The sequence below is a fragment of the Glycine soja genome, chromosome 15 (genome assembly GCF_004193775.1).
Source record: "Glycine soja cultivar W05 chromosome 15, ASM419377v2, whole genome shotgun sequence".
Lineage (NCBI taxonomy): Eukaryota > Viridiplantae > Streptophyta > Magnoliopsida > Fabales > Fabaceae > Glycine > Glycine soja.
In genome coordinates, this window is record NC_041016.1 from 16,366,286 (window position 1) to 16,389,210 (window position 22,925).

Below are 22,925 nucleotides of genomic sequence, written 5' to 3' on the forward strand. Positions count from 1 at the left end.
TAAATTGAAACTCAAAACTAATATTTTCATAAGTAAATTCAAATTATCTTCAAAATATTAAATTTCAGAAATAATTTTTTTTTTGAAAGAAAATAAGTATCTTTTTTTAAGCCATAATTTATCCTTATATAACGGCAAATGTCTTTTTAAAAAAAAAATCCTATATCTCATCTTATTGTTGCGTGCTTTACAAGCTAACAGAGAAACTATAAATAAGCACACAACATTGGCTACATACACCAACGTTTGATTAAGAAAATAGAAGCCTTATTTTGCTCTCTGTTCTTTCTCTCAACAATCCTTCCAACAAATCAAGAGAGTTGAATTCTGAAGCTTTTGCTAGTTTCTACCACTCAGGTTTGTTTCTCCGAACGCGAAAATCTAATACTTCTTTTAGGGTTTGTGATGGATGATCTGCGAGAATCTATGTTCTATCCGACTTCATTTATCTCAGTGAAGTTTTCTGCGCTTCCAAGATGCAAATATAGGGTTTTGCGTTTGGGTTCCTTTCAATTTATTTATTATCGGGGTTTTCATAAGGATCGGCAATACCCTAATTTGGGGTTTGGGGAGAGTCTCTATTGACGTTGCTGATCAGGGTTAAACTATTGGTCTTTGATCCAAGTCTTCAATGGTTTTTGATCTTGATGTTGTTGATCTTCCTCGATCAACATAGTTTGTTGCCGTTCATCACTTGCTTTACGATTGTTATTTTGGGAATGGAAAATTTGGGAGCCAAAAGGTTTTGGGTTTTGGATGAAGAATTAAGTCTATGGCTGGGATTTAATCATTGAGTTAATGACTGAAAGCATGAGCCATGGAGAATTTTATTGATGGGATACAGTACCTGATCTGGGATGTCATTACAATGCCATGTGTGTTTTTTAGAATATCATGGATACAAAGTTTGCACGAAGGACTGAGCGCATTGGTAGAACAACATGCTCTTATTGGAGAGCTGGAAAATGTAACAGAAATCCATGCAGATTTGTGCACATAGAGACACCATCTCCACCTGCTGCTTGTGGTTATGGCAATACTGCATATAGCTACGGAAAAAAGCCCCATTCCTCCTCTGAGAATACCCCGAAATATGGTTCAAAGAAAGCATTGCTTAGAGATAATGGAGATAGAGGAGATGCAACAAGGGTTGCTAAGGCTTTCAAGAAATCATCACCAAGGATATGTAAATACTGGATCAACAACAATTGTGTACATGGTGAACAATGCCTGTATCTGCATTCATGGTTTCGTGGTGATGGGTTTTCCACAGTAACGAAACTTCAAGAACATAAGAAGGTACTTGACTCTTGAACCTCCATTTAGTATTTAACACACCAAAATTATATTTAAAGTTCTTTCATAGTTCATTTTTAGCATAATGATTAAATCAAAATTGATATCTGACTTAATAATTGACTAATGTTTTAACAATTATTGATTACAGTCATAGAGTTTTATAATGTAACTATATGCTAGAATAGCGGCATAAGTGTTTTTTGAAAAAGCATTCTCTTCCCTAGTTTCCTAGGAAATGCTAGAATTTGTGAGCCTCCGCATCATGTTAATATTTTTTGTAGTAGTTAAATTAAAGCTTTTGAAAACAGGTTATCACTGGCATCGCACTTCCTGTTGGATCCGACAAACTTTATTCTGGCAGCACTGATGGGACAGTTAGGATATGGGACTGCCATACTGGTCAATGTGCTAAAGTCATCAATCTTGGTGCTGAGGTTACCTCTTTGATCAGTGAGGGGTCATGGATTTTTGTTGGTCTGCAAAATGCTGTCAAGGTAAGCTCTTATCTGTCATTGTTTTGTTTTGATGTATGATAATATCTAATCATAGGAGTAGTACATGCAAACTGATTATGTGGCTGTGGTTGTTGTGAAGGCTTGGAATATCCAGACCATGTCAGAATTTACTCTTGATGGACCCAAAGGCCGAGTCCGTGCCATGACTGTTGGCAACAATACACTCTTTGCTGGTGCAGAGGTAACTAACCATGTTATTAATATTGTCCAATGATATTCCCCTAACCAAATTCTTTTTTTCTGGGGTGAGTTAAAATTTGTTTTATTTAAAATTTCAGGATGGTGTCATTTTTGCTTGGAGAGGAAGCTCTAAAGCCGATTCTCCTTTTGAACTGGTTGCGTCTCTCACTGGCCACACTAAAGCAGTGGTTTGTCTGGCGGTTGGATGCAAGATGCTGTACTCCGGGTCCATGGACCAAAGCATAAAGGTATGTCTGTTGTTGAGGATTCTATTTTTCTTTATTAACATGAGAATTTTTTCTGAGAAAAGGATATGTAATTTTCTTTGAACTGTCCTATAACGACCGGATGTTGTTATTTTGTCTTCTTCAGGTCTGGGACATGGATACATTACAGTGTACAATGACACTAAATGATCATACTGATGCAGTCACATCCCTTATCTGTTGGGATCAATATCTGTTGTCAAGTTCATCTGACCGCACAATTAAAGTCTGGGCTTGCATTGAAGCAGGATCTTTGGAAGTGATATATACACACACCGAAGAAAATGTAAGCGTTGACTTAATCTTATGTGTTGAAATATCATTTGGTTTTATATTCATGTGTAAGAAGTCAAGCTGATATTTCTTATAATGCTGACGAGTTGGTCAATCTCCTAAATTGATGATTTTTTTATATTACAGGGTGTTGTTTCACTCTTTGGGATGCCTGATGCAGAGGGAAAGCCAATATTATTTTCCTCGTGCAGAGACAATTCAGTTCACATGTATGAATTGCCTTCGTAAGTAAATCTAAATTATTCACGTTTCTTTTTGTTACTGTACCTCCGTCATGGTAATATTTCTTATTTTTTTGTTGCATCCTCTGATGATGTTTTTTCAACAGATTTTCAGAGAGGGGACGTTTATTTGCCAAGAAAGATGTGGCATTGATTGAGTTAGGTCCTGGTGGCCTCTTCTTCACTGGAGATGAGAGTGGTTTGCTGATGGTGTGGAAATGGTTGGAGGTACCCAAGGTGGCATCCTCTTGACATGTGTTTCCTTTCGACATTGGAGTTGTATTATCCCATCTATTTCCTCTTGAAGCAGATGGTGATAAGGATGAATTTATTTGTCTGAGCAGTAAATTCACTGTAAAAACAATTGTATAGAAATTGACAATTTTATAGAAATACCAATTTCATTCTTTTATATTCTTCCCAGCAGATGTAATCTTCTCCTGCTTTGATAAATATATTACAATTGTAAGTAACATGGTTTGTAATGAAGTCTGTTTTCAAATTCTTTCTATCATTATCAAAGAATACATATTTGGAATCCAAATATAAGTTCGACCCAAAATATAGTTTTTCTTACTTGTTAAAAATCGTTATTGTAATTCAATTATTTTGGCATTACTGTTATTGTAATTCAATACATATATTTTGGAGGAGTGTGGGGGCGTGGGTGTCATCATCTACACCTGAGCCTTCATCATAATCTCCATCTGTCTAGACAACATCTTCATCTTTTGTTCAAGAGAAGAACCAGATGAATTAACTTCCACCTACCTGATGAACCCTAGAGGATCTCCTGTCACCCATGCCATTGTAAGCATTAGAGGCCTATAGTAATGGAAAGAAAACAGGAAGGGGAAATTGAGACTCCATATTTTGTTGACTCCGCAACAGTGGTTTTTCTTTTTTCAGTTACAATGTAGACAGTTTCTAGTAATTCTGTCCGGGTGTTAATGATTGAAATGAATTTGTATTAACATAGCAGGATCTTGTGATATTCTTTGAACCATTGTCCCTTGTGGCCCACTTTCTTTGGAAAGTAACCATGTCATATTCATATTACTATGTCAAAATATTGTTTCACTCCTCAGAAGCTTAGACGAGCGAGCAAGTAGAGAAACAGCCGTGTAGAGCTGCCTAGCTCAGTTTACGTTCAGAAAATTATTTTAAACCTTCTATATGTTTCTTGTTATTATCCCGTGAATATAAAAATTAAACCAAGAAAAATATTGCAATGCAAATAAGCATGTCTTCATAGTTTTACTATACACTTTCGGAAGCTTCAAGTTCTCAATTTTGTTTGTTGGGTTATAGAAAGCTTTGGAAAGCTTGATTTTTCTTCTTATTATTCCGAGAATATGAAAGCAATGGAAGAAAGATATTGCATAGCTAAAAACGTATGTCGTCCTGAGTATACTATACACGTTGAAAGCTGCTGCTGCTTGAAATTTTTGTAACGTACAAACTTTACACTGTCATATTCGAGTGAACTTCATTTTAGTTCTCATATATATTTTTATAGAAACATCATGGGTACGTGGTATTAGTATTTTCTAATAGATGATTATCACATCATCCGTTAATAGTGACAAGGACCAGAATCGTAAAACAATAAATAGTGACAACAACGAAAATAAAATAATTTATAAAAATTAAAACTATAATGTATACTACATAAGTAAAATATGAACAAAATTATAATAACATTATGAAGATTTGGTCAAATTATACAAATATTTTTGTTTTTTTAACTCTCGGACAAATCGCTTCTTATTGTTTGAAAAAATATTACATGGATGTTTCATTCTACTTAACACACCCTCCTTTGAATCAAGGCTAAAATGCATTTTTTGGTCATTCCATTTTCTTAAATATGGGATTTTATTTCCCTTGTTTAATTAGACATTTCATCTCCTTTTAAAATGTTGGTTATTTTAGTCTTTTATTTCTTAATTGAGATATTTCATCAGTAACTTTTAAAAGATTCACAATTTTAGTCTTTTGTCCAATTTCAAATGTTCATCTATGTATTGACCCTTATACTTTTATGTTTTTATTGAAATATTGTTATATATTTCATTGTTCTTCAATGTTAGCCTTTTACTTTTATGTTTTATGCTTGCTATCGATTGGTTGGTGACCCGTACCTTAATTTTTAGATAAGATTGCGATTGAAAAATGCTTTCTTTTATCTTGAACTTGAACTGTGGTAAAATATCCATTAAACCTTAGAGCTAGGAATATGATGAAGGATAATGATTATCTTTTGGTCATGGAACTTAAAACAATTTCTTTGTTAAATATGCAAGAGATTGACTTTTAATGGAAGAACTTAGATATTATCACCTAAGGAATTAAGGATTAAAATATCATTTTTGAACTATGTCTTATATTAACATTGAATAACAAGTTGAGTATGTTATCTTAGTGTAAGGAGAGTTTGATTTGGTGAAATCTAATTCCGATAATTTTTGTCATTGAAATTTCATATCATTTTATTGAGTGCTTGTAAAAGAATCCCAAAAATATTATAACTTGTACCTTTGTTTTAATTTATCTTTATTATTGAATATCGTGTTCAAATCATCATTGTTCATTTTTTAGTTTAATTAGTAAAAATTTCTAATATTTGTTAAGTATTATCAAGTTCTTGTGGGAATAATAACTTTTATTTATGGAATACTACTTGACAATTTGATATGATTGTCAATGAATTAATTTAAGCTTATAATTTTTTTCTCTTAAAAGAAAAACTTATTGAAGGAACCTATCATGAGTTATCAGAGTTTTTTTTTTCATGGTCCACTTCAAATTTTGACCGTCGCTATTTTCATTTTTTTAGTTTCATTTACCATTCTATTCTATTTTCACTCATTTGAGTAATTTCAACACTCAAATTTTTGTGTACGTGGCATCAATATATTAATATATTACTAATATATATAAAAACAAAATATAGCCTGTGACGTTCATATTGACTAAATTATATGTGTGTGGCTTTTTCAAATAATAAATTTGTTTTTATTTTTTAAAAATATTAGTAAATGATAATATATAATAACTTAAGCATTTAAATATTTTAACCTTTTGTGATATTTTTAAGTGTACTTGGTGCAGTCTTTCGATCCCGTTTTAAATTTAGACTCCCGTTTGGAGCACTATAATTATAGAATTTAAAAAATAAATATATTTGAAATGAAATTATAAGCAACTTTCATGGAAAGAAAATAGCATGAATTATAAATTTTGTAGTGTGTTAGGATGGAGCAATTCAGCAAGGAAATCCATTTTTTCAAGGAATTTAAAAGGATTCATGATAAAATAACTTGTTTGGATAAAATAACTTGTTTGGATAAAATATTTGAAATGAGATTTAATTTTTGATACTTTTATAAATCATTTTGATTGACCAAAAACAGTGAGATTTCAAATCCTCTAAAAAACTATAGAATTTGAAATTCTTTTTTCGGAGATGCCCACTTGAACTCACGACGTTATTGCTCGCAACTCATTCTCGTTCAACACTCGCAACTACAGGTGACTAATGTTTTTACGACCGACATCGACATAAGTTTTTTTTCACTGACGTTGCCCGATATTTTTTCGGTAAGAATATTTTTTCTCGCTGACGTCAATCATGGGAATTTTGTGAATCATGGATGTTTTGATGATGCTAAAAAGAAATCACTTGATAATGATTGTCATCATCAAAAAGGGGGAGAATGTGAATATATGAATACATGATTTTGATGATGCCAAAAAAGAATCAAACAAGGTTGCTTCAAAGGTTAAGCATTGCTTCAATATTAATACAAGGTTTCTCCAACAAAAAAAGTCTTGCTTCAAGATTAACTCAAGATCAAGCCTTGCCTCAAAATAAAGTGTTTTCAAGACATCCAAGACTCTGGTAATCGATTATTAGGCAGTGTAATCGATTACCAAAAGACAATTTTGGAAAATAGCTGTTAGAAAGGGTTTTGAATTTGAATTTTGAACCTGTAATCGATTATCATATGTTTGTAATCGATTACCGGCAACAAAATTCTTGAAATTCAAATTCAAAAGTCATAACCCTTCAAAATATAACTTTGTAATCGATTACCAGTGAAAATTTTCAAAAAAAGGTTTTTGAAAAGACACATCTCTTCAAACCATTTTGAAAAGGCACAAAGGGCCTATATATATGTGTCTGACATCAAAAAGTGAGAGAGAGATATTCCAAGAGAACTTCATTGTGAAATGCTCTCTCAACAACTCTTGGGCAAACATTTGCAAGTCTATTGAGAGTTCATCCAGGAACTTCAAATTGTATTATCCACTCTAAAGGAGAGCAATCTTTCTGTTCTTCTCAGAAAGTCAATTGTAATCAAGAGACTGGTTGTTTCTTGAATTGTGAGCTTCCGGAACACAAGGGAAAGGGATTCCTTGGGTGTTCAGAAGTTGTAAAAAGGATTTTTACAAAGATAGTGGAAAATCTAAAGTGGGTTGCTTGAGGACTGGACGTAGGCATGGGAAGTGGCCGAACCAGTATAAATTGAGTTTGCATTTCTCTCTTCCCTTATCTCATTTATGTTATTGCAATCAATTTTTCCTTTCATGTTTAAAAAACATTATTAAATTGATTGTTTCTTCTTCTTCTTCTTCTGCATTTTGAGCCTATCATTTAGAAGGGGGTTAAAAGTTTGTTAGTGAGACTTAATTCACCTCCCATCTTAAGTTATTGAAACCACTTGTTCAACAAGTGGTATCAGAGTAGGATTCTTGTCTAAAATTTTAAAACTTATAGAATAAATATGGCCTCATTTAACTTTCCATTTCCTGAGGGAAATTCTATTAATAGGCCTCTTGTTTTCAATGGAAAGGGTTATCACTATTGGAAAAGTCGAATGCAAATCTTTATTGAAGCCATAGATTTAAATATATGGGAAGTCATTGAAATTGGTCCCTTCATTCCTACAATGGTAGTGGGAAATGCAACTATAGAAAAATCTAGATAAGAATGGGATGATGATGAAAGAAGAAAGGAGAAGATTCCTCCTTAGCCCCAAAATGCTATGAATGCGATCAACATGGGCACATGAGTTTCAATTGTCCTGTCTTTAAAAGAAGAATGGAAAAATCCAACAAGAGGAATTTCAAAGAAAAGAAAGTAGAGAAAGCATACATCACTTGGGAAGATAATGACATAAATTCTTCAAGTGATTCAAAAAATAAAATCATAAATTTGGGTCTCATGGTGAAAGATTATGAAAGTGGAGAAGAGTAAAGTTAATACATTGATAGCGATTGCTCCAAACACATGGCAGCAAAAGCATAAGAGTTTATTCATATTTCTCCCCAAAATAGTGAACATGTGATCTATGGAGACAACAAATAAAGGTAAAATTGTTGAAATTGGAAAAATAGGTATGAATTCCTCTATCTCCAAAGAAGATGCCTTAAATATTGATGATCTTAAGAATAGTTTATTAAGTATTCATCAATTATGTGATAAAGACCATTTATCTAAGAAGAGGATTTTAATGTTTGTCTACTTTTTTTATTATTTTTGCTTATGATTGTTAATTTTTTGACTGAGTTTTGATGCTTGTTTTCTGCTTGAGTTTTGATTGTCTTTGATAATTATGTTTGATAGTTATGATGATTGTATTTGAGAGTTATGTTGATTGTCTTTGATGATTTTTTTTTATTGAGTTTTTTATTGGCTATGATGATTGTGTTTAAGAGTTATGTTGATTGTCTTTGATGATTGATTTTGATGATTGTGTTTGAAGGTTATGTTGATTATTGATTACTTTTGATGGATTTTTTTTTCTTATTATATATTTTGAATTTTTTTATATTGGATATGTATTTTTGTGGGTGCAAAATAGTTTTTTTTAATGCCTTTTGGTATCAATTGACTCTCATACATTGCTACAAGTGGTAATATTTTTTCTTTTAGGTCATGAAATGATACTTGTACAGTACGACATTCTCTACTCTTTTAATTCATTATAAATTGTTGAATGGTTTTCTCCTCTCTGCTCATGATTTTGTTTTTTATGTTGACAAAAGGAGAGAGATAGATAAAAGATAAGATAGTAAGGAAAATTATTTATTCTTTATGAGACAACTTTTTATATATGAAATCTTCAACTGTCTCATATAAGCAATCATTGCAAAATCAAGGGGGAGTAAACTATACAGATAGATCTTTTTTTGTTGTTGCTCCTAACCTACAGATGGTTGTCATCATCAAAAAGGGGAAGAATGTAAATCATGCAAGTTTTGATGATGTCAAAAAGAATTTTCTTGATAATGAGTGTCATCATCAAAAAGGGGGAGAATGTGAATCATGCATGTTTTGATGATGCTGAAAAGAAATCACTTGATGATGATTGTCATCATAAAAAAAGGGGAGAATGTGAATGTATGAATACATGATTTTGATGATGTCAAAAAAGAATCAAACAAGGTTGCTTTAAAGGTTAAACATTCCTTCAAGATTAATACAAGGTTGCTTTAACAAACAAAGCCTTGCTTCAAGTTTAATTCAAGATCAAGTCTTGCCTCAAAACAAAGTGTTTCCAAGATATTCAAGGCTCTGGTAATCGATTACCAGAGGACAATTTTGGAAAATAGTAGTTAAAAAAGGTTTTGAATTTGAATTTTGAACCTGTAATCGATTACCAGATGTTTGTAATCGATTACCAGCAATGGAACTCTTGAAATTCAAATTCAAAAGTCATGACCCTTCAAAATATAATTGTGTAATCGATTACCAGAAATCTGTAATCAATTACCAATGAAAATTTTCCAAAAAAGCTTTTTGAAAATACATATCTCTTCAAACCATTTTGAAAAGGTACGAAGGGCCTATATATATGTGTGTCTGACATAAAAATGTAAGAGAGATATTCCAAGAGAACTTAATTGTCAAATGCTCTCTCAACAACTCTTGGGCAAACACTTGCAAATCTATTGAAAGTTTATCCAGGAACTTCAAATTGTATTATCCACTCTAAAGGAGAGCAATCTTTCTGTTCTTCTCAAAAAGTCAATTGTAATCAAGAGACTGGTTGTTTCTTGAATTATGAGTTTCTTGAACACAAGGGAAAGGGATTCATTGGGTGTTCAGAAGTTGTAAAAAGGATTTTTACAAAGATAGTGGAAAATCTCAAGTGGGTTGTTTGAGGACTAGACGTAGGCAAGGGAAGTGGTTGAACGAGTATAAATCGAGTTTGCATTTCTCTCTTCCCTTATCTCATTTATGTTATTGCAATCAATTTTTCCTTTTATGTTTAAAGAACATTTTTAAATTGATTGCTTCTTCTTCTTATGCATTCTGAGCCTATCATTTAGAAGGGGATTAAAAGTGTGTTAGTGAGACTTAATTCACCAACCGTCTTAAGTTATTGAGGCCACTTGTCCAACAAATTTTTTGCTGATGTCGGCCAATGATTTTTTTTTTCGTTGTCATCAAGGTTTTTTCAGTTGATGCAACCTATTAAATGTCGACCGAAAAATAGTCTTGGTTGATGTAGGTTTTAAAACATCACTAATTATGGTCAGGCAAAACAATCATACTTAAAATTATAAATATTTTGTATTTTTACATTATTAAAAATTGAAAAATATTTTTTTAATTTATATTTCAAAATTAGATTGTGTCTGTTTTTTATAAAGTTTAATATTAAAATTTCATCTATTTAAAATATAAAATTGAAAATTTGCATGTGGAGAAAATTGAATTGTCTTATCCAAATAAAAACTTTAAAATTGAAGAAATTTGAATTGATTTATCCAAACAAAGCATGTAAAAAATAAATGAAATTAAAATCAAAGCAAGTTAAATTCTAAACATTTCAAATTCCTTAGAATTTTAAAATTTCTAATCCAAACAAAAGGTAACGTCACACACTAGAAATAATTTTATAAATAGACATTTTGGTTCCTGACTTTTGACCCTTTTTGCAGTCCCTATCTTTTTGAAATGTTAAAAATAGTCCCTATCTTTGCATAAGTTTTGCAAAATAGTCATTGCCATTAAATTTGAAAGTAACGTCGTTAGTGAGGTACATTATTGGCAATTTTAATCCCACATAGACTATCCAACGTGACAAATTATCCCAGATTGTGACACGTAGACTGGACTTTGATACAAAATTTAAAAAGTTGTCAAATATTTTCTTCTTCACTTGCTTCTTCTTCCTCAAATTAGGGTTTCTAAAGCTTCTCTCCTCTCAATTCCAACATGGTGGAGTCTTAAGTGTGTGTTTCTCCCTAGTCTTATTTGTTCCCCTCGCTCCATCTTTTTCCTCTCCTCACTTCATCTTTTTCCTAGTGGGCTTTGATTTCTCCATGTCTGCAAGTGACAGTTCTTCTACATTTTCTGGTAGAATCATTCGTCGTTACCACCATGGAAGACGTACAGCTATTCTAACTGCAAGAAAAAGGAGAAACCCAAGAAGAAAACTAAGTTTCTAATCCTTCTTCTGTCACAAGAGAATCAATGATAGTGACTAATTTGAACTTTCAAATTGAAGCATTGCAGAAGAAAATGAGAAATTTAGCAAACATTGTGTTGTTAGGTTTTTCAATTTTAATTTTAATGTTAGTTTTAGGGGAAATATATTTTAGGAAAAATTTGTAGTAACATCTTTTGATATTATAAGTGTTGTTTTGCTAAAGAAATATTGTGAATGAAGTTCCTCAAGGTTTTATTGCTACTGTCAATTACTTTGCAGTTCCTCAAGTTTTTCAGTTGAAATTTGATTTGAGTCTATCTACTGTCAATTACTTTGCAGAACAATAGAGTGACTCTCAACTTGATCAAATATCATATAATTGGTTATACTTTTCTGGTGTTGATTGCATACATCTAAAGCATAATTATCTAAAAAATCTATATAAGTCATTAAACTATCCTAAAATCATTACCATGGAAGAAGCCTACAAATTGGTTGAAGAAATGATAAAACTAAAGCAAACCATCCACCGGAGAGCAATTATCAAAGTGTCTCACTTTAGATTTAGCATTTGTGATAGTTTCAGATATCTTGGTAGACTCATCCTGTGCTCTGGCCAGTGATTCCTTGCACACAGTCTCCTTTTTTCCAATGTCTTCTTTTCTGCTTCACATCGTTCCAATTCTCTCTTGATACTTTCAACGATCTTTTTGCTTTTAGTAATGGTCATTCCTTGTTCTCTCTAATTCAAAGTTCAAATACCAGCTCCAAAACAATGTGTAAATTACAAGAGAAAGAGAAGAATAGGACATTAAATCATGTGATTATTTTTCAAACACTACAAGCTGCTTTAAGGTTTAACAGTGGTCCTAGTCCATATGAATAGTTCCTTACTATTATGGAAATTGTACAAATGCAGAGAAAATTGCTAGCACGAATTCCTCCAAAGTCTGCATAAAAGCTCCAACACCTGAGCAGAAAACTACTAGCAAATTTCATTTGACACTTCCTAAACCAAAGAACCAACATGGCTCGACCATAATTTCATTTCAGACTAAAGCATATGATGCGCACACGCACCACTGCATGCTAGTTAAGTACCGTAAGCTTTCACACCATAAACCAAAATACTCAAGCTTTCATAGATAAGTACCATAATGTTTAGGTCATTCAAGCTTTCAAATGTAATAATCTCGACTCATGTCAGCTGACAAATATTTTCAGCATACTTTGACAAAAAAAAAACTCCATTTGATATCAGCCGAAAAATAGTCTTGGTTGATGTTGATTTTAAAACATCACCAATTATGATCAGACAAAACAATCTTAGTTAAAATTATCAATATTTTATATTTTTAAATTATTAAAAATTGAAAAATATTTTTTAATTAATATTTCAAAATTAGATTGTGTTTGTTTTCTATAAAGTTTAATATTGAAATTTCATCTATTTAAAATATAAAAATGAAATTTTGCATATGTAAAAAATTGAACTGCCTTATCTAAACAAATGATTTAAAATTCAAGAAATTTGAATTAATATATCCAAACAAAGCATCTGAAAAATAAAATAAATTAAAATCAAAACAATTTTAATTATACACATTTAAAATTCTCTAAAATTTTAAAATTTCTAATCCAAACAAAAGGTAACTTCACACACTAGAAATAATTTTATAAATTGAAACTCAAAACAAATATTTTCATAAGTAAATTCAAACTATCTTCAAAATATTAAATTTCAGAAATGATTATCTTTTTTGAAAGAAAATAACTATCTATTTTTAAGCCTTAATTTATCCTTATATGACGGCTAATGTCCTTTTTTTAAAAAATAAAAAATAAAAATCCTATATCTCATCTTATTGTTGCGTGCTTTACAAGCTAACAGAGAAACTATAAATAAGCCTAACACAACATTGGCAACAAACACCAACGTTTGATTAAGAAAATAGAAGCCTTATTTTGCTCTGTGTTCTTTCTCTCAACAATCGTTCCAACAAATCAAGCTACGTTTCTACCACTCAGGTTTGTTTCTCCGAACGCGAAAATCTAATACTTCTTTTAGGGTTTGTGATGGATGATCTACGAGAATCTATGTTCTATCCGACTTCATTTATCTCAGTGAAGCTTAGGGTTCCTTTCAATTTATTTATTTCGGGGTTTTCATAAGGATCGGCAATACCCTAATTTGGGGTTTGGGCAGAGTCTCTAATGACGTTGCTGATCAGGGTTAAATTATTGGTCTTTGATCCAAGTCTTCAATGGGTTTTGATCTGGATGTTGTTGATCTTCCTCGATCAACATAGTTTTGTTGCCGTTCATCACTTGCTTTACGATTGTTATTTTGGGAATGGAAAATTTGGGAGCCAAAAGGTTTTGGGTTTTGGATGAAGAATTAAGTCTATGGCTGGGATTTAATCATTGAGTTAATGACTGAAAGCATGAGCCATGGAGAATTTTATTGATAGGATACAGTACCTGATCTGGGATGTCATTACAATGCCATGTTTGTTTCTTAGAATATCATGGATACAAAGTTTGCACGAAGGACTGAGCGCATTGGTAGTACAACATGCTCTTATTGGAGAGCTGGAAGATGTAACAGGAATCGTTGCAGATTTTTGCACATAGAGACACCATCTCCCCCTGCTGCTTGTGGTTATGGCAATACTGCATATAGCTACGGAAAAAAGCCCCATTCCTCCTCTGAGAATACCCCGAAATATGGTTCAAAGAAAGCATTGCTTGGAGATAATGGAGATAGAGGAGATGCAACAAGGGTTGCTAAGGCTTTCAAGAAATCATCACCAAGGATATGTAAATACTGGATCAACAACAATTGTGTACATGGTGAACAATGCCTGTATCTGCATTCATGGTTTCGTGGTGATGGGTTTTCCACAGTAACGAAACTTCATGAACATAAGAAGGTACTTGACTCTTGAACCTCCATTTAGTATTTAACACACCGAAATTATATTTAAAGTTCTTTCATAGTTCATTTTTAGCATAATGATTAAATCAAAATTGATATCTGACTTAATAATCGACTAATGTTTTAACAATTATTGATTACAGTCAGAGTTTTATAATCTAACTATATGCTAGAATAACGGAATAAGTTTTTTTTTGAAAAAGCATTCTCTTCCCTTGTTTCCTAGGAAATGCTAGAATTTGTGAGCCTCTGCATCATGTTAATATTTTTGTTAGTAGTTAAATTAAAGCTTTTGACATCAGGTTATCACTGGCATCGCACTTCCTGTTGGATCCGACAAACTTTATTCTGGCAGCACTGATGGGACAGTTAGGATATGGGACTGCCATACTGGTCAATGTGCTAAAGTCATCAATCTTGGTGCTGAGGTTACCTCTTTGATCAGTGAGGGGTCATGGATTTTTGTTGGTCTGCAAAATGCTGTCAAGGTAAGCTCTTATCTGTCATTGTTTTGTTTTGATGTATGATAATGTCTAATTATAGGAGTAGTACATGCAAACTGATTATGTGGCTGTGGTTGTTGTGAAGGCTTGGAATATCCAGACCATGTCAGAGTTTACTCTTGATGGACCCAAAGGCCGAGTCCGTGCCATGACTGTTGGCAACAATACACTCTTTGCTGGTGCAGAGGTAACTAACCATGTTATTAATATTGTCCAATGATATTCCCCTAACCGAATTCTTTTTTTCTGGGGTGAGTTAAAATTTGTTTTATTTAAAATTTCAGGATGGTGTCATTTTTGCTTGGAGAGGAAGCTCTAAAGCCGATTCTCCTTTTGAACTGGTTGCGTCACTCACTGGCCACACTAAAGCAGTGGTTTGTCTGGCGGTTGGATGCAAGATGATGTACTCCGGGTCCATGGACCAAAGCATAAAGGTATGTCTGCTGTTGAGGATTCTATTTTTCTTTATTAACATGAGAATTTTTTCTGAGAAAAGGATATGTAATTTTCTTTGAACTGTCCTATAACGACCGGATGTTGTTATTTTGTCTTCTTCAGGTCTGGGACATGGATACATTACAGTGTACAATGACACTAAATGATCATACTGACGTAGTCACATCCCTTATCTGTTGGGATCAATATCTGTTGTCAAGTTCATCTGACCGCACAATTAAGGTCTGGGCTTGCATTGAAGCAGGATCTTTGGAAGTGATATATACACACACCGAAGAAAATGTAAGCGTTGACTTAATCTTATGTGTTGAAATATCATTTGGTGTTATTTTCATGTGTAAGAAGTCAAGCTGATATTTCTTATAATGCTGACGAGTTGGTCAATCTCCTAAGTTGATGATTTTTTTATATTACAGGGTGTTGTTTCACTTTTTGGGATGTCTGATGCAGAGGGAAAGCCAATATTATTTTCCTCGTGCAGAGACAATTCAGTTCACATGTATGAATTGCCATCGTAAGTAAATCTAAATTATTCACGTTTCTTTTTGTTACTGTACCTCCGTCATGGTAATATTTCTTATTTTTTTGTTGAATCCTCTGATGATGTTTTTTCAACAGATTTTCAGAGAGGGGACGTTTATTTGCCAATAAAGATGTGGCATTAATTGAGTTAGGTCCTGGTGGCCTCTTCTTCACTGGAGATGAGAGTGGTTTGCTGATGGTATGGAAATGGTTGGAGGTACCCAAGGTGGCATCCTCATGACATGTGTTTCCTTTCAACATTGGAGTTGTATTATCCCATCTATTTCCTCTTGAAGTAGATGGCGATAAGGATGAATTTATTTGTCTGAGCAGTAAATTCACTATAAAAACAATTGTATAGAAATTGACAATTTTATAGAAATACCAATTTCATTCTTTTATATTCTTCCCAGCAGATGTAATGTTCTCCTGCTTTGATAAATATATTACTATTGTAAGTAACATGGTTTGTAATGAAGTCCGTTTTCAAATTCTTTCCATCATTATCAAAGAATACATTTTTGGAATCCAAATATAAGTTCGACCCAAAATATAGTTTTTCTTACTTGTTAAAAATCGTTATTGTAATTCAATTATTTTGGCATTACTGCTATTGTAATTCAATACATATATTTTGGAGGAGTGTGGGGGCGTGGGTGTCATCATCTACACCTGAGCCTTCATCATAATCACCATCTGTCTAGACAACATCTTCATCTTTTGTTCAAGAGAAGAACCAGATGAATTAACTTCCACCTACCTGATGAACCCTAGAGGATCTCCTGTCACCCATGCCATTGTAAGCATTAGAGGCCTATAGTTGTGGAAAGAAAATAGGAAGGGGAAATTGAGACTCCATATTTTGTTGACTCCGCAACAGTGGTTTTTTTTTTTTCAGTTACAATATAGACTGTTTCTAGTAATTCTGTCCGGGTGTTAATGATTGAAATGAATTTGTATTAACATAGCAGGATCTTGTGATATTCTTTGAACCATTGTACCTTGTGGCCCAGTTTCTTTGGAAAGTTACCATGTCATATTCGTATTACTATGTCAAAATATTGTTTCACTCCTCAGAAGCTTAGACGAGGGAGCAAGTAGAGAAACAGCCGTGTAGAGCTGCCTAGCTCAGTTTACGTTCAGAAAATTATTTTAAACATTCTATATGTTTCTTGTTATTATCCCGTGAATATAAAAATTAAACCAAGAAAAATATTGCACTGCAAATAAGCATGTCTTCATAGTTTTACCATACACTTTTGGAAGCTTCAAGTTCTCAATTTTGTTTGATGGGTTATAGAAAGCTTTGGAAAGCTTGATTTTTCTTCTTATTATTCCGAGAATATGAAAGCAATGGAGGAAAGATATTGCATAGCTAAAAACGTATGTCGTCCTAAGTATACTATACACGTTGAAAGCTGCTGCTGCTTGAAGTTTTTGTAACGTAAAAACTTTACACTGTCATATTCGAGTGAACTTCATTTTAGTTCTCATATATATTTTTATAGAAACATCATGCGTACGTGGTATTAGTATTTTCTAATAGACGATTATCACATCATCCGTTAATAATGACAAGGACCAGAATCGTAAAATAATAAATAGTGACAACAACGATAATAAAATAATTTATCAAAATTAAAATTATAATGTAACTACATAAGTTAAATATGAACAAAATTATAATAACATTCTTAAGATTTGGTCAAATTACATAAATATTTTTGTTTTTTTTTTGTAACTCTGGGACAAATCTCTTCTTATTGTTTGAAAAAATATTACACGGATTCTTCATTCTACTTAACACACCCTCCTTTGAATCAAGGCTAAAATGCATTGTTTGGTCATTCCATTTTATTAAATATGGGATTTTATTTCCCTTATTTAATTAGACATTTAAATATTTTAACCTTTTGTGATATTTTTTAGTGTACTTGGTGCACTATTCTGATCCCGTTTTAAATTTAGACTCCCCAAGCACTATAATTATAGAATTTAAGAAATAAATATATTTGAAACGAAATTATAAGCAACTTTCATGGAAGAAAATAACATGAATTATAAATTCAGTAGTGTGTTTGCATGGAGCAATTCAACAAGAGAATTCATTTTTTCAAAGAATTTTAAAGAATTCATGATAAAATGTCTTGTTTTGATAGAATATTTGAAATGCGATTTAATTTTAGGTATGAATCAATTTGATTGACTAAAACAGTGAGATTTTAAATTCTCTAAAAAATTATAGAATTTGAAATTCTTTCTTCGGAGATGCTCACTCTAACTCACGACGTTCTTGCTCGCGACTGATTCTCGCTCAACACTCGCAACTATGGGTGATCAAATTTTTTACGGTCGACAACAACATAAGTTGTTTTTTACTGACGTTGGCCGAGAATTTTTCGGTCAGAATTTTTTTGTATCATGTCAACCTAAGCTATTTTTTGCCGATATCGACTAATATTTTTTTTAGATGATGTTGGTTAGGGTTATTTTCTCACTGACGTCATTCATGGGAATTTTTTGCTAACGTCGGCCAAGGATTTTTTTGGCCGTTGTCATCCAGGTTTTTTCAGTTGATGTCGACAAATGTTTTTTTACCCGATGTTGACTAGATTTTTTCTACTGACATCGGTCATGGCTAACTTTTCAGCCAACGTCAACTAGGTTTTCCAGCCAACATTAGCCAAAGTTATTTTTTAGCCAATATCGGGCAGGATTATTTTTCCGCCGATGTTAGCTAAGGTGTTGTCATACACTAGTTTCGTCTGGGGAGCATTTTTTGTCGGCATGTGACATCTGTTTGACCACTTCAAAATGTTTAATACCCATTGCCATGAGATCCGTAAAGTTTCAGGACCTTTCGGAAAGAAAACAGCCAAAAACACAAAAGTGGGGGGTGAACTTATCAAACATAGGGGTGCACTCAGGAAACTTCATCCAGAACATTCTAGAAGGGGGGTGAACTTATAAATTATGGGGTGCATTCAGAAATCTTTCTCAAGAAGCCTCTTGGCGGCAACCACCTCCATTTATTTAAACAATGGCGTTTGGGGCATCTGGGGCATCCGTAATGCTTCCGTAAAATTTCCAAAAACCTTGGGTTAGCATATTTCACTTAATATTGGTGAAAGGGAAGAGAAAAAAGAGGAAAATCAAGTCCAAAATGCTTCTGTAAGGCTTCCATAACTTTTCTGTAAAGTACGAAAAGGGGGGTGAACTTAGTAATTGAGTGCGCTCAGAAATCTTCCTCAAGAAGCCTCTGGGCGGCAAGCACCTCCCCATTACTCCTATAAATAGGGGGAGGAGGTTGAGTTTCAAGGGTCCCTGACCTCTATGCTAAGCATTTCAGCTGTTTTGGGTGGAAAAAAAATGTGTTTCCATGAAGAAAATCCAAATCGAGGTGCTTCCGTAACACTTCCGAGACGTTTTCATGAGCAAATCCGTGAAGATTTTCCGTCGTTCTTCACCGTTCTTCGTTCGTTCTTCGGTCTTCAACTAATAAGTGTTCCAATCTGAGACTTTCAATTCATTTCTTATTTTGTTTGCTTTCATCTTCATCTCGTTCACTTTCGATTTTCTTTTCTTCCGTTTTTAACGAGCTTTAACCGATCGTTTAAGCCGTTATCTCGCCTAATAAAATGAATTTCAACCGATCATTTGTGTTGTAATCTCGTTTAATCACTGTTAAAATAAAATCCAACCGATCGTTCATGTTGTAACCTCGGTTAAATAAAAAAATGCAAAATAATAATAAAATAATCAAAATATCTTGAAAAAAATATAATAAAATAATCAAAATATCTTGAAAAAAATAATAATAAAATAATCAAAATATCTTTGAATAAAGTAATCAAAAAAATCAATCAGACATTTTTCTTTGGAAGTTTCCTTGAATGAATTGACTAATAACCAAAGTGAAACTAAGGCTAAAATCAACTCACAAATCAAGTTTTGTCCGCAAAAGTCACTTAAAACCGTTTTAAGGTCCAACGCCTTAAACGGTTCTCTTTGCTTTTATCGGTTAACATGGACCGTTCAAAAGTATAAAATCAACCCATAACATTACCGCTTTTGCAAGAACTACATAGGTCTGAGTTCCTCATCGCAATTGAGGATACGTAGGAGCAAAAGCCCCGCTTTTGTCGACCATCCCAAGAGATCGTTAATGGTCCAACGCCTTAACGTTTCTCTCCTTTCAAAAAAACAAGAGATCGTTAATGTTGGATCGAGTGGCCTCAGAATAATTAAGAAGGGGGAGTTGAATTAATGATTAATGTGTCTTGACTAATTAAAATTTATCCTTCTTAATATTACTAGATTCAATTAGGCTTTACTACTAAGTTATGATAAAGTAAAGAACAAAAACAAGATTTATACTGGTTCGGCAACAACCTGTGCCTACGTCCAGTCCCCAAGCAACCACTAATTCTTGAGATTTCTAATAACCTTGTAAAATCCTTTACAAGCAAAGATCCATAAGGGATGTACCGTCCATTGTTCTCTTTGAACAACCAAGTGGATGTACGCTCCACTTGAACTGATCCAAAAGAGATGTACCCTCTCTTGTTCTCAGTATCACAACCCAAGTAGATGTACGCTCTACTTGTACCACAAAGGATGTACGCTCCAATGTGTTAAGACAAAGAATTCTTAGGCGGTTAGCCCCTTGAATCTTTGTAAGGGGAAACAAAAGATATCTCAGGCGGTTAGTCGTTTGAAATCTTTTGTTTAAAGGGAAAGGGAAGAATCAAAAGAATTCTCAAGCGGCTACTCCTTTGAATCTTTTGTCAAGAGGGAGAAGGGAGAATCAAAAGAATTCTCTGGCGGTTAGTCCTTTGAATCTTTTGGCAAGAGGGAGAAGGAAGAAAAGATAGCACACTTTTGTTTTCTACAGAATTTCCACTTGCAGAAAAAAAAAAGTTTTGAAACAAAGTTTAGAAAGCTTTTTGGCAAAGAAAAAGCAATGGCAATGGTTAGAGAAAGATTGTGAAAAAGAATTGCTTGGAAGAATATCATACATATGTTAAACGTGTGCCAAAGTCATGCTTTTATAGACTCTTCATGTCTGGTCAAAGAAACCATTGGAAGAGTTGTGACTTTAGAGAAAACCATGTTAAGAGTTATAACTCTTAACTTTTTCTTCAAAACTGTTCACCGGTAATCGATTACCACAAAGGTGTAATTGATTACACAATGTGTTTTATGAAAAGTTGTGACTCTTCACAATTGGATTTGAATTCCAACGTTCAGATTCACTTGTAATCGATTACTAATATAGTGTAATCGATTACACTATTTGAAAATCATTTTGGAACGTTATAAATCATTTGAAAACCAAACTGGTAATTGGTAATCGATTACCAGAGAGTAATCACTATGGTAACTTAGAAAATTTGAGAAAATTCTTTTGTATAACAAAATTGTGCTATTTGGTTTTTGAAAAAATCTTTTAATAGTTATTCTATATGAAGTCTTGACATTTTGCTTCTTGATTTCTTTTCTTGAATCTTGAATCTTGGATTGGATTCTTGATGCTTGATCTTGAAGTCTTGAATCAATCACTTGGGCTTTTGGCATCATCAAAATTGCTTGGTTCATCATCATGAAACTTGCTTCTATAGTTAATGGTTCAATGCCTTAATGTTTCTCTTCTTTCACCCTAATAGATCGTTAATGGTCCAACGCCTTAACATTTCTCTCCTTTAAAAAAAAATCAAAAGATCGTTTAATGGTCCAACGCCTTAAAACGACTTTTGTTCGGTTTAAATTGATCTTGTGGAAAAAGATCAAAACAATTTAACCAATGTTTAGTTTTGAAAGAATTACGTAGGTCTGATTTTCTCATTGCAATTAAGGAATACGTAGGAGCGAGGGAAACACCCTTGTCGACCACAAAAAGAAAAAAAATACAAAAAGGCCCATAAAATGCTAAAAAAACATAAAAAAGGGAAAAATACATAAATTTTGAAGTCATGTCTTGCACACTTGATTAGAGGTTGTCGTCCTTTGTGATGGACGCGTGGGGTGCTAATACCTTCCCCGTGCGTAAAAACAAATCCCAAATCTTTCACACTTAAAGTTCGTAGACCACACGTTCTGGTTTTTCCGACGTTTTCCTGGAATAAATGTTGGTGGCGACTCCGCGCGTCTTCCTCCTTTGGAAGACGCACCCGTGAGCCCCGCGTCGCCCTTCCGTCGAAGGGTAGGTTGCGACTCCACTGCGGACTATTTTTAGAGAGTTAGGCATATTAATCTTTTGTGCAAAAGTTGTGTTTTCCCTTTCATGGGTTTCCCTTTTGCTTTATGTTCTTGTATAAACTTTTTCGATGTTGTAAGCATGTTTTAATGTATGCATGAGATAAATATGTATTCATTTGATGCACACAACACCAATACCTTTTTGCACACACAGTGAGTTGAAAAGGGGCCTTATACCCGGGTCCATGGAAACATAAGGAGTGGAAGTGAATCTATGGTCATGCTGGGTCTCCGACTTGCTTGATAACAATGAACCCTCATCTAGAGTTTTTCTCTTTGATAACATATTGTTGTTGGTAGTCCCTACTGCCGCAATATGTTTTTCGAAGGGGATGATACCTCTAGAAACCATTAAGAGAGATATGACCACCTTGGGAATTATCACTAAAAGCCTTTTAGTTCCTCCCATTTAGGTCCCTAAAATAGGGACACGAAGCGAACACGCTACGTGCCTTTTAAACACTGCCATGCATATAACCTAAATGTCATGTACGTCTTTGTTGTATGATTATTTATGGATATTGCCATACTGTGTACATCCCCGTGTTGTGCTTTTGCGCGTCTGCATCATGTCGTCACACATGCGTTGTATGTTGGTCTCGTCTTTTGTCACGGGAAGCCGAAAGGTCCATATCACCTTCTTAATTGCACACATAGGGCACTGCGTCCCCAAATGTGAAAGTAAGAAGAGATGATTTTCCGGGCTCTCGTGTCCATAAATGCATTCATATCATGCATCGCATAAACTATTCGAACGAGTAGCCTCAGAATAATTAAGAAGGAGGGGTAGAATTAATTATTAATGTGTCTTGACTAATTAAAAATTTATCCTTCTTAATGTTACTAGATTCAATTAGGCTTTACTACTAACTTATGGGAAAGTAAAGAACAGAAACAATAACTTAGACAAAAGTAAAGCGGAAATAAAAAGTACACAGCGGAAGGATAAAGAGTATAGGGAAGAAGAAACCAAACACAAGATTTATACTGGTTCGGCAACAACCCGTGCCTACGTCCAGTCCCCAA

The 22,925-nt window shown here is 33.4% G+C and overlaps 2 protein-coding genes across 4 annotated transcripts; both read left to right on the forward strand.

Annotated features, from left to right (window-relative positions):
• Positions 1 to 254: 254 nt before the first annotated feature.
• LOC114387382 (zinc finger CCCH domain-containing protein 48-like) lies at positions 255 to 3,192 on the forward strand. Of its 2 annotated transcripts, none has more exons than XM_028347561.1 (7): positions 255 to 1,299; positions 1,608 to 1,793; positions 1,894 to 1,995; positions 2,093 to 2,242; positions 2,367 to 2,546; positions 2,681 to 2,778; positions 2,883 to 3,192. In XM_028347561.1, the coding sequence occupies exons 1-7, from the start codon at positions 895 to 897 to the stop codon at positions 3,025 to 3,027; spliced, it is 1,266 nt and encodes a 421-aa protein (XP_028203362.1). In that variant the 5' UTR covers positions 255 to 894; the 3' UTR covers positions 3,028 to 3,192. The 2 variants fall into 2 exon arrangements, with proteins under 2 accessions (XP_028203362.1, XP_028203363.1); XM_028347562.1 differs by having other exon boundaries at positions 2,681 to 2,763.
• Positions 3,193 to 13,159: 9,967 nt separating this feature from the next.
• Positions 13,160 to 16,168, forward strand: LOC114388420 (zinc finger CCCH domain-containing protein 48-like). 2 transcript variants are annotated; one of them, XM_028348905.1, is made up of 8 exons: positions 13,160 to 13,250; positions 13,745 to 14,155; positions 14,463 to 14,648; positions 14,749 to 14,850; positions 14,948 to 15,097; positions 15,222 to 15,401; positions 15,536 to 15,633; positions 15,738 to 16,168. In XM_028348905.1, exons 2-8 carry the CDS (start codon positions 13,751 to 13,753, stop codon positions 15,880 to 15,882), a joined length of 1,266 nt encoding a protein of 421 aa, XP_028204706.1. In that variant the 5' UTR covers positions 13,160 to 13,250; positions 13,745 to 13,750; the 3' UTR covers positions 15,883 to 16,168. The 2 variants fall into 2 exon arrangements, with proteins under 2 accessions (XP_028204706.1, XP_028204707.1); XM_028348906.1 differs by having other exon boundaries at positions 13,160 to 14,155; positions 15,536 to 15,637; positions 15,738 to 15,767.
• The last annotated feature ends 6,757 nt before the right edge of the window (positions 16,169 to 22,925 follow it).